General features: G+C 41.9%; 2 protein-coding genes across 5 annotated transcripts; one reads left to right on the top strand and one right to left on the bottom strand.

Annotated features, from left to right (window-relative positions):
• The first annotated feature begins 262 nt into the window (after nucleotides 1-262).
• On the top strand, nucleotides 263-2,541 carry LOC103979658 (protein ALP1-like). Its single transcript, XM_065143467.1, has one exon. The coding sequence runs from the start codon at nucleotides 718-720 to the stop codon at nucleotides 2,263-2,265; it is 1,548 nt and encodes a 515-aa protein (XP_064999539.1). The 5' UTR covers nucleotides 263-717; the 3' UTR covers nucleotides 2,266-2,541.
• Nucleotides 2,542-3,714: 1,173 nt separating this feature from the next.
• On the bottom strand, nucleotides 3,715-11,451 carry LOC103979659 (conserved oligomeric Golgi complex subunit 8-like). Of its 4 annotated transcripts, none has more exons than XM_065141928.1 (12): nucleotides 11,124-11,451; nucleotides 10,890-11,042; nucleotides 9,425-9,573; nucleotides 7,640-7,729; nucleotides 7,423-7,562; nucleotides 7,178-7,252; nucleotides 6,206-6,502; nucleotides 5,184-5,251; nucleotides 5,038-5,092; nucleotides 4,793-4,931; nucleotides 4,380-4,564; nucleotides 3,715-4,295 (listed from the first exon to the last, which is right to left on the bottom strand). In XM_065141928.1, the coding sequence occupies exons 6-12, from the start codon at nucleotides 7,220-7,222 to the stop codon at nucleotides 4,008-4,010; spliced, it is 1,077 nt and encodes a 358-aa protein (XP_064998000.1). In that variant the 5' UTR covers nucleotides 7,223-7,252; nucleotides 7,423-7,562; nucleotides 7,640-7,729; nucleotides 9,425-9,573; nucleotides 10,890-11,042; nucleotides 11,124-11,451; the 3' UTR covers nucleotides 3,715-4,007. The 4 variants fall into 4 exon arrangements, with proteins under 4 accessions (XP_064998000.1, XP_064997999.1, XP_064997997.1 ...); XM_065141927.1 differs by having other exon boundaries at nucleotides 7,423-7,556; XM_065141925.1 differs by having other exon boundaries at nucleotides 7,423-7,729.
• Nucleotides 11,452-11,843: the final 392 nt, after the last annotated feature.

Here is an 11,843-nt window from a genome sequence, read left to right as displayed (position 1 = left end):
GAAAAGCTAATTGGAATTAATTGTATAAAATTCACCCAATCCGAAAACTAACTCTCACCGTCATCATCCATTAAACAACTCCCCCTCGCCCCCAAAAAAATAATAAACACTAAAAAAAGTAGGTCAACGGTGATTGCCACCACTGTTGACGTCTCCTCCTCCTATAAATTAAATTCACAAACTTTCAGGATCACTTAGGTCAAGTTTCTACCTTCAAATAAAGCCACCTTTTTTGCCCTTTTGCCCCCAACAAGAGACGACCACCTTCCGTGTGACATCCTCTGTTCGATCCACCAATCAACGCCGATCCGGAACACTCCCAAATCCAAGTCACACGCGCCGGCGCGCTCCATGCCGTTAACCCTCTCCACCCGCGAATGCATCGTACCCGCGCACAAGAGACACTTCCACCCACCTAACCACCTCGGCCAACCTTATCCTTCTCCGCTCTCCCAGCGCGTGAACCACGTTCCACAGGGATCCTCCATGGTCTGTCTTCCTTGGAAAGCTGCCCCCAATCCCCATACTGCGTTCACACGCCGCAACTCCCTCCCTCACATATAAATCCCACGGTTCTTGTTCCTACCCACCGTTCATCCTCGGTCTTCGCCTCCGGCCTCCATTGCTTCCTCTTTTCCCATCGGGACCTCCCATTGTCTCCTTTCTTCTACCGGCCCCGGTCATCTATCGATTGACCGATACAACTACTTTCCGTATATGAACAGTTGCCCGGCCGCCGACACCATCCAGCCCGTCCTCGACGACTTGTCGTTCTACGTCTCCTTCTTCCAGGACTCTTCCGCCACCGCATCCCCTTCGCCCCCCCCGTCGTCCTCCGACATGCCCAAGGGCCGCCGGAGACGCGATACCGGCGCAGCCACCGCTGGAAACGAGAGGAGGAGGAAACGGAGGAAGATCGCCAATCTGCTGACCTCCATTGCGTCGATCGACGTGCAGCATGAGTCCCAGCGGCGCGAGTCTGACGACGACTGGGAGCTCTCACTCGAGGAGAACCACCACCAAAAGGCCGAGGCTGTACTCGATCATTACTGCCGCCTCGAGGAAAGCCTCTCCGCCCTCGAAAACGACGCTGGCACCCTTCGCTCCAAACGCATCCGCCTCACCGCCTCTGCTTCGGCGGCCTCCGCTTCAGCCGAGGGCGAGGGCGAGGCCGACGCCGCCAGAGGCATAGGCGGCCACCAGCAACGGAGACTCTGGGTGAAGGATCGGTCGCAAGCGTGGTGGGACCGATGCAACCATCCCGACTTCCCCGAGGCCGAGTTCCGGCTGGCGTTCCGGATGGGCCGTGCCACGTTTGACATGATCTGCGAAAAGCTCGGGTCGGCAGTGGCGAAGGAGGACACGACGCTCCGCGCCGCTATCCCCGTCCGGCAGCGGGTGGCTGTGTGCATCTGGCGGTTGGCCACCGGCGAACCTCTCCGCCTCGTCTCGAAACGGTTCGGGCTCGGCATTTCCACCTGCCACAAGCTTGTCCTCGAGGTCTGCAACGCGATCAAGACTTTACTCATGCCAAGGTTCCTCCAGTGGCCCGACGACGACGACGCTACCCAAGCAAAATCCCGCTTCGAGGCACCATCCGGGATCCCCAATGTCATCGGATCCATGTACACCACTCATATCCCCATCATCGCGCCCAAGGTCAGTGTCGCCTCCTACTTCAACCGCCGGCACACGGAGCGCAATCAGAAAACTTCTTATTCCATCACCGTCCAGGGGGTGGTCGACCCTGACGGGGTGTTCACGGACGTTTGCATTGGGTGGCCCGGTTCGATGCATGACGACCAGGTGCTTGAGGAATCGGCTCTTTACAGGAGGGCAGCTACCGGGATACTCAAGAACACTTGGATTGTCGGGAGCTCGGGTTATCCTCTGATGGACTGGATGCTGGTGCCGTACACCCACCAAAATTTGACTTGGACTCAGCATGCCTTCAACGAGAAGATCGGGGAGGTGCAGCGTATTGCCCGAGAGGCATTCACGAGGTTGAAGGGGCGGTGGACTTGTTTACAGAAACGAACAGAAGTGAAACTACTGGATTTGCCCGTGGTTATTGGTGCTTGCTGCGTGCTGCACAACATCTGTGAGCGACGGAAGGAGGAGATGGAGTCGGGTCTCGAGTACGAACTGGTGGACGATGAAATGGTGCCCGAGAACAGCATACGGTCGGTGAGTGCGTCGCAATCCAGGGACAACATTGCCCATAACTTGTTACACCATGGCCTTGCCGGCACGGCTTTCTTTTAATCTCCTTACAGAATTAAATTTCTTTTGTTTGTCATCATTTGTCGAACAATGCAGAATAAATTGATTGGGTCTGCTCGCTGGTAGGACTGTAAGGCAAAGTTGGTTGTCCTCAGTGGCTGTAAGCTTTAGCTACTTGATTAGGTTTGAACAGTCTGTTTGGAGAGGTAGCAAAAAGTGACCTGTTTTTGGGTTTTTATTGTCTTTTCGGTCATTTACGTTCAAGCTGATAAATATACTTTGTTATTACGCATCAATGCTTAACAAGTTCTTCATTAACTTGTTTATGTTCAACTTCAGTTTTGGTGACTTATTCGATTTAGCTTCCGTATCAAAATTGTTGAGGAAAGAAATTTTGGATGTCCTGGTCAATCCGATATGGTCCAGACCTGTATGTATAGGGTTGTTCGAGGTACTTCTAAGGTGAAAACGTAAAACTCTCGGGGTGTCACCTATACGAAGATCGAGGCCAAGTGAAGTTTTCTGACTCGATTTCTTCGACGCTCAAATTAGTAACTTGAGATATATGAGTGTGGATGAGTCGTCAAAAAAGATAAACCTCTCTCAACATAGGATCTTTATACCTAATTGTAAATATGAGATAATCTCTAATCACCTCCAACAGTCTCCCTGACGAGTGGAGGATGGCCTCTATCATCTCCTTCCACCCCGAACACCATGTGATGGTCACGTGTTAGATGAAGATTAACTAATGATGTATTTCCTACATTTATACCCCCCAATGCGTGTTTTGGGACTCTCATGAGAGGGGTTCGAAGTATGGCATTTGGTTCAAACTTATACTTATTTAATCCGTTGTGGACCTTGTGTCATGTCTAGTTCGTTTGACACGCCTAATTTATCATGCTCGAGCACTGCTGGTGGTGATCCATAGCCAACTTATTCCTCGTATCGTCGAGGGACGCACCTTGGTCAGATAGAAACCCAACCTCCCTATCTTTGGTGAAGGCGGGGGTCAAGCTTCTTGACCTTCATGCCTCGACAGGAGTCAGGTTTCCCGACCTCCACGCCTCAACGAAGGCGGGGGTCGAGCTTCTCGACCTCCTTGTCTTTAGCAAAGGAGAAGGGGGTATCAGGCTTCCTGACCTACGAATTAAGTGGTATTAGAGCAACGAACCCTCATGTGGATAATTACCATTAAAGGATATAAAGCCTATGAAGAAAAGTTACAAGAATTGGAGTTCAACCCATACTTTACCCAAATGAAGAACTATTGACAGAATGGCGACCAACACCCCGATAGCTTTGGCTGAACTGTGAAAATGATGCTACACTAAGCATAACATCATAGCAGACTCGATCAACGTCTCTTGAGATGCACTTCAATTACACTGCTTGGATTTGAGGATCCATATGGGTTTAAGATCGATAATTGTGTTTAAAAAGTCACTCTATCTTGATTCGTAAAAACGAACATATAAATCAACAACAGAAGCAAACTGGGATATGATATTTAATCTCCACTGAAGAATGCCTGAATACACACGAGAAGGGAGAAGGGAACAATACTATGAATACATGTGGTCAAAAGGGAAAAATGCATGAGAATTTGCTGGTGTATGCCATCTGAAGCCTTCAGTAGACGCGCTAAAAGTTGTTGTCGTCAACCGTCAGATGTAGATAATCTTGTACCGAAACAGGAAGGATGACGAGGGTTATGGCACCCTCATTTAATCACATGACCTACATTAATCCATGTGCTAATAAACACATCAGTTATTGACTTAATTTCCACTTGCTGCATTTGTTGGCACTACTACACTGCCGCTTGGGTCAGTACGACCATAAATCCCCGGTTCTTCATCACTATTGGATGGAGCCCCATTCTGAGCACCACTGGCATCCGCTTGATGCTTCTCTTCTTGACTCTCCAAAGAATCTTTTAGCCCCTTCGAAGGTGGGATCGCGAACAGCTGGCAGACACCATCGAACAAGTTTCTTTGTTCCCTGATCAGATTTGCTCCATTTGGGTAGCAGCGACCGAAGCAAGTGGCACAAAACGGGTGAGCTACCTATAAACCCCACAGGCTAGTCATACTACATTATAACAATTATGAAAATAGGACGAAGAAGAATCAATTCAAACCTCATCTGACCTCAATGAAAGCTCGACACAGTGACAGGAAGAGGGTAGACTCGTTTCCTCGGAGCACTCGCAGGGCATTGTATCTCACGAGGGAGTCGGAAACTACCTGTAGACCCTTCACAACCTCTTGAGCCAGAATGTTCTTCAAGCTCACAGGAGCACATGGTCGTAATTCATTCATAGCAGCAGAAACACCTACATATTAGGACATGATATCACATATCAGCTACAAGACTACAACAGCAAAAGCCAAGTGCTAAGTTGCAACTTCGTCTGGTCACTGACATATCCACCACTGATCTACATCTACAAGGCCCAGTTTTACAGTGCCAACTCAAACTCATGCATGTTGTACGGTGACCTCATTCATACTCACCAGTATCTGCAAAACATGACTCGTGGTTAACAAGTATTTGTACTTACCATTAACAAACACAGCAATAGGTGGATGCTCCATCAGGACAGATGGCGGCGCTACATCATCCTTGCTTTCTTCCGTTGTTCCATTAGTTACAAAGCCAACAGACGGCAAAGGAACCCAACGGTGCAAATCTAAGACAATCTAACCAAATAAAGTACAGAATCATTTTAAAATATCACCATTTTACTAACAGTGTTTCTAATATGTATTCCTAACATGAAGGGGACAAGAAATAGTTGCAGGTTACCTGAAAATTCTCAACTGCGATACTCATATTCTTTGAGAATAAGTTTATAACTGCACTGTGATTGATGATAGATTGTTAGCTATAAGGTGACAGTACAAGGAAACATTATTCAGTATAAATGAATAAAAATAAAGATGCCCATTAACCTTTCGAAAAGTGAAGGAAGTAAGCCTCTGAAATCAAGCCCAACCAAGCCAAGACCCATTGCACAATACTGAAGGCAACAAAAGACTAGCATAAAATTGAACCCAAAGCAAAGCTACTTGGAGAGAATGCCTATTCAGAGGAAGTGTACAAGTGGAATAGTGAATGACTGAAAAGCATATTATACGACATGGTGATAGCAGATATCGGATAGACGACTGTAATATGGAGAATTGGAGATTAAATTTCTGTATGTACAAGAAATAGAAGAGTCGGGTAACTTAGGGAACTAAGGAGTTCAACTCTAACATGTTTATCAATGGTAGTTTACAATGATTCAGCTATTCCAAACCTAAGAAGATAATAAGCACATTCAATAAATAAGAGGGTGTCATTTGATATATACCACTTTGCAGAACATTCAACACCCCAGTTATGCATTATACAGTAACAATGTTAGAGACGATTGAAAGAGTAACTCAACAGAAAAGTTATAGAGCACATGAAAAAGAAATACGTCATATAGCATCAAGCACAAAAATCCCAAAAGTAAAATATACAAATTGGAGTGAAGAAGCATAAACCATGGTTTGCTATGTCGATGCGTACCACTCAGTACGCCTCGGTACGTACCGTACCAAGCAGGGCTCGGTATACCAATACGGGTCGAAATTACAATCCTTGACAATAACAACAAACTAAAAGATCAATGGACTTAAAAGTTATACATCATAGAAAATCAAGTACCGAAGCACTAAAACAATATGAATCTCTAAAAGATCTCAAAAATAGAATATTAAAATTGGAGATGCAATGTTTCTTAAGTACATTGCAACAGAGAAGAGCACGTAAAAAAGTAGTCAGAACTCAGAAGTCCTACACGATAAGCAACAGAGAAGAGATCATATTTTGATAAAGCATGATGAAATATGAGTTGTAAGACAAAACATTTGTGCCCACAAAGTGTCCTGAGTGACATAAGTTTACCCAAAAAAAACTGCAAAGTGTTGAAACAAACTCTCACCATGCATTGATCAAGGATATTTGACAGTGATCCGCTTTCAGTAATTTTGGGAAGCATGGCTTCAAGAGCACTTAGGTGACTCTTCATTTGATGCATAGCCCAGCTAAATAGAAGCCTACCATCATAGTTTTCCTCACTCCCAGATTTATCATTGTTAAATATAGCTCGGTATTGGTTAACAACATCAAATAGATGCATCCTGTGGCAATTAACCATTCCTTTCAAATACTCATAGGCATTTCTCTGGTCTAAGTCATCAAGAATGCCTGAAAGCCATGTCTCTCGGCACCTCAAAAACTGTTCATAAAACAGATGCAATAGGAAATATATTTAGTCGAAACCAGAAGAAAGTCTATGATCTGCACAACCTGTACTTATCAGAAATTTATGATGTTTAACTAAAAAGCACCTAAACAACATTTATTCTACGTGTTTATTTTCATTGATGGATGAAGACACAATATGAAAGATTAACTAGAACAATTGGTCAAAGAAAGATTCAGTTGCATCTGCATTAAAAAATACAACAGAACCTCTAAAATGTCCAAATTCAGACTTGCACATGTTTTTCAAAAATCAGAGAAAAACTTCCGTAACCATACAGGCAGTAGCTTGTTTAAATTTGCTTGAAGAACATACATTTCATGTTCTTCTGTTTTTTTATATATAAATTTACTGTAAGGACCACATTCGTGCACAGATAATAGTTTCATTTTTTTTTATTCCTAAGGCACCAAACACTTCAATATATTATGTATTCTGTCACAGCCAAGAAGACGTGATAATAGAATTGCTGCCAAATGAATGAGATATTTCTTTACAGCAATGCACATAATTATATATTGTTGTATTGTATATATACTTAAGAGGTTCAAGATTTCTTAGCTCAAATAACATTGTTTATTCCAGGTCTACATATCCTATATAAACTAAAAGAAAAACAATTAGAAATGATTTCAACATTGACTACACCTGTAAACGCAACTCAAATTCAGAAAATACTCCTATTCGTCGCATGTGAGCAACAATGCGAAGGCATTCAGGCAACTGCATAACATCACATTGAAGGTCAGTGATAAAAATATCAACTTTACATCATATGGAATCAAACATAATATTGATGTGAAAAATAATCTTCAAGCGTCCAAAACAGAATCACTAATATATTGACATCTACAAACACAAACAGAGAGCTTTTAACGGACTTAGGCAACTACCTGAATATTTGATCGAAGTTTCTGGAGAAGCTGAGATAGCAGAGATTGTGTTGTCTTCCTGACTTCTGATGCCAATGCCTGAATGATAGGCAACCTCGATTCCAAATATCAAATGCTAGCTATCATCATGGAATCTATAGCTAAAAGAATATTGGTTGGACTATTCCCAAATCAAATAATAGAAGGACCTGTTCCTTAATCATCAGAAAAGACTTACTCAGTATGCATTTTTGATAACTTGTTGACAAAAGCTTCTAGGTCAAGTGCCTCATCATAATTACCATTCCTTATACATCTGCTTATACATCTGGAAAGCAAGAGCACATGATTACTAGTTACTATTATCGATATGGATCCATTTGATGATGAAAGGATAAATCAGAGGATACTTAGAAATCTAATAGAAAGAGATTGAATTGTGATCATAACACACAACATGACTGAACTTTCAGCATACTAGTCTGAAACAACTTGAAAATAACCAAAAAGACAAAGGAAAGTATATCAGTATGAATATTATGCTATCTCAAGTTACATCAGAAGAGGAATGAAGACATAATGGTGATATATTGTCTCATCAACTTAAAAAACAAACATAGTAAACAAAGACTTAAAATGTATATGGTCCAACATGATGTCCAACATTGACCACTAGATGGGGCATCAGACAGATGTATTTACCTCGTACGTGCATGACATGTGTACTAGAATGCCCCACGACCAGAATTAGCCCTGCATGCAATTGGTAGGGGGCGCACAATCTAGTTCAGCTTTAAAGAAATTTTCAACTTTCACTGGACATGTTCAGTTTGCAGAATCCGTAAGAAAACCTAAACTGAACCATAGTATATAATTTAAATTGTACTCCTTATTCATTTTCGAATAGGATTATATTCTTTGGATATTATGGTAAATGTTATTACAGTTTACATAAAACATGTCTATCCATAAGATAGAACTTGTGATAAATATGTTATTTGTATATATTATCTATCATTAAATAATATAGAAAATTTTGTAAAATTCAGATATGGTATCTTTGCAGTTGTCTGCACATATTATATATGCAAACCAAACTTAACCAGATTCACTGGTTCAGTCAAGTTCTCGGTTGGACCAGTTGGTATCATAATTCTTTGGCATAAAGAACAAAAGTACAAACTACACCAATACACACCCATTTCCATTGGACCTTTAAAATTATATGAATTCTTTTGCATAAAGAACAAAAATACAAACTACACCAATATTCACCCATTTCCATTAGACCTTTAAAATTATAACCACCAAGTTACTTACAATCTTAACAAAATGACAACATAAACCCATCTAGTTTTGTATATGTTGGAACTAAAGATCAACATGCATGAGAGAAAAGAATATATACAAATTCATCCTGAAGATTTTTCATGGCCATTGTGGCTAGACCACCCCTGGAGCGTAGACTACAAAGAATGAAAGAATTGCTTCTTGAAATTGTGAAAGCATAACTGAAATACACTATTTTTATCTGAGACAAAAACATATGAAAATTTCACTGAAAATTGCATGTGAAAGATCCAACTTATGGTGATTTAGAGAATGTATAAAAATTGAACCTTAAAGCAGTTATTTGCAGTTTGCTTCTTGCATTAAGCTCTTTGTGCTTTTGTACAAGATGACAAGGGATTAAAAACTAACAATGTCTAATGTTGAAAAGGAAATTGAAATATAGCTAAAAAGATCCTAAAGAAGAAGTAACTATGTAAGACATGCTGGCTGAGAAAAAAAAAGTCCCAGATGGAAAAATAAGCACAATCAAGAATAACCATATTCCATATGTTAAATGGAACGTCTTCAACAATTAATGAGAACACATCTAAAATTGGTAGAAATGCATCATCTCAAGATGCATTTAACATTGTTTAAAAAGATCAATATCCACTGAGTATAATAAAATGGAACCAGGACATTAAAGTAAATTTTGACGGATATGAATTAATTTAAAGAATGTATTACATACGTATCCATTAGCTGAGGAATTTCAAGCAAATCAAGCAGAGTACTGTGATTGTCCAGTAATATCTGATTGAGCTTCCTTTCCTCCAAAATTTTCTGAGCAGATTCAATAAACTCAGTACAACCAGCTGTAAGATTAGGGATCCCTGTTATCTGCAATAAACATGCAGCAAGAGAATCAGTGTAACAGATCTTTCATCACCTTAAAGATCCTATAAATGTAGAAGCATCCCGACTTAAACCCATTTATTCATCACAATAAATGCTATTTATAATGATATATATTTTAATTTAGACAATTATCTTCTTAAGGCAATTTGTAACTGACATATAAAAGACAAGCACACTTTAACTCTACTTAACTCATCATAGAAAACAACAATCAATCAAGAAAGTCAAATAGTCATCTGAGAAAAGAAAAGGAATCCTAGGTTGTTTCTCAGTATCCGAATTGTAAGCATATGCACCAGAATGTAAAATATAATATGGAAGAAGAAAAAAGCATAAACTAAAAACAAAAGTAGAACGAACAAATGGAAATAACAGAAAGTAAGAGCTAATATGACTAATTAAGCCTAAAAGACATGGTGAGAAAGCAAAGGAAAAAAACAAACTCAATTAGAATGATAACAAATGAAAGATGCAGGAGAAAGCTCACGAGTCAAAGATTTTTTTTCCCCTTTTGTTAAGCAAAGTTAAGAGCCATACCCAAAACAGTTATGCCTCCATTTGGCTAATTGACCGAAAGTAGGTTAGGTATTAACCACCTAAATATGATTTTGTATCTAAATCAAGGGAGATATGAATATGCTAAAACAGATATTTCATAATCTGAAATGATCTGGCAGGTTAATTGGCAAGCTTCAGAATGTGTGTGTGCGTGTGGGGATGTGTGTGTGTGTGTGTGTGTGTGTGAGAGAGAGAGAGAGAGAGAGACTTGGCAATAAACTCGGTTGCCAACTCTTAACCTTCGACCATACTCCTCCAAAAGCTTTGCAGTCATATAAACCACAAATGAGTTGGTCATATATTTTCATTCAGTACACTTGGTCCAGCTGTTGATTGTTATGAAACCATTTACAGCAGTTTTGAATCATCGAGTGATTTCTTTTATGAATTCTTTGTTTGGTAGCTTGATGCTGAGATCAATTCATAATTTTTCTACCCGGTTTACCACAACCGCACATTGCTCGTCCACGAGGCAACACCGGGAGACTTGGAATACCAATGATCGGACCCAATGAGAAACCCGAAAAACTCTTCTTGTCAAATCAGCCAACAAGCTCCAACTCCATGGCATCCAAATTTAGCAAACTTTTTAAAGCCCTTTTTGAAGATAACTCTCGAAGGAACCGATCAATCGGAACCCAAATCAACCAGCCATTGGATCAACAGGATTACAGTTAACTAAGATTCATAAAACGCATCAGGATATAAGGAGGGTTGACAAGGGGATGGGTAAGGAGTACCAAGGAATCAAGGTGCTTGTCGAAGCCGGAGAGTTGCTCCTTGATGAAGGAAACAGTATCCACCGCAGCGATGAAGGCACGGTAATTCCCGACTGCCACCTCTTGCATCTGCCTCCGGATGCGCTCCGCATCGACGCGCAAAAGTTCCGGCTCCTGCGCGATCACGCCTCCTCAGCAGATCGGCCGCAAGAATTGAAAGAAGGAGAGGGAACCGGAAGACGGAAGAGGGGTTACCTTGTGAAGGCGATCGAGAGTGAAAGAAAGGAGTTGGGAGACGTAATGCTGCTGCGCGGCCCCGGTGAAGGGGAGAAGGTGAAGAGCCGACGCTGTCGTCGCCTCCTCTCGTCCATCACCTCTTCCACCGCCGCCGACGCTCGCGTAACTAATCTCGGCTTCCACGGCTGTGGATAGAGAGAGAGAGAGCGGCGGTCGTCAAAGGAAACGATCTCGGTGTCCAGATCTACCATTTCCCAGGACAGGGGAGGGGAGCATGGCGCCACCGTTTGCTGCCAAAAATCGCAGGTGGTGGGAAACGAAAGGCAGAGTGAGTTGAGGCCCAAATCCGATATCTAAACCACAATTCATACGTAGATGGGCCTAACCCCGCCTCTGCGTTTGTCTTCGATAATGGAAAGAGCGCGCCCTCCACGGAGGAGATCGAGGCTGCTAATGGAGCTCAATAAAGCACAAGAAGAGCCCGCGATCTGAATACCCACAATCCGATAACTTTGTGGGCCATCGCCCAATTCAATTAGCGCTCCAAGCACGGCTGCTGACGTGGCAATGTGTGCGACGTGCAGCCTTCTCTTCTTTGTAATATTGTTTTTCTTGTCTTTTTCTTTCTGGTGGATATCTAATATTGCTTTTCTTTCTTTCTGGTGGTTACTCTATAATTGACCAATTGTTCTAGGGAAAGAGCAAGTGATTAATGATGCTAAAAATAAAAATCAGAAC

This window comes from Musa acuminata, chromosome BXJ3-3 (assembly GCF_036884655.1).
Source record: "Musa acuminata AAA Group cultivar baxijiao chromosome BXJ3-3, Cavendish_Baxijiao_AAA, whole genome shotgun sequence".
Taxonomy (NCBI): domain Eukaryota; kingdom Viridiplantae; phylum Streptophyta; class Magnoliopsida; order Zingiberales; family Musaceae; genus Musa; species Musa acuminata.
Note: the sequence above shows the minus strand (reverse complement) of the source record. Positions and strands in the feature narration are given on the sequence as shown.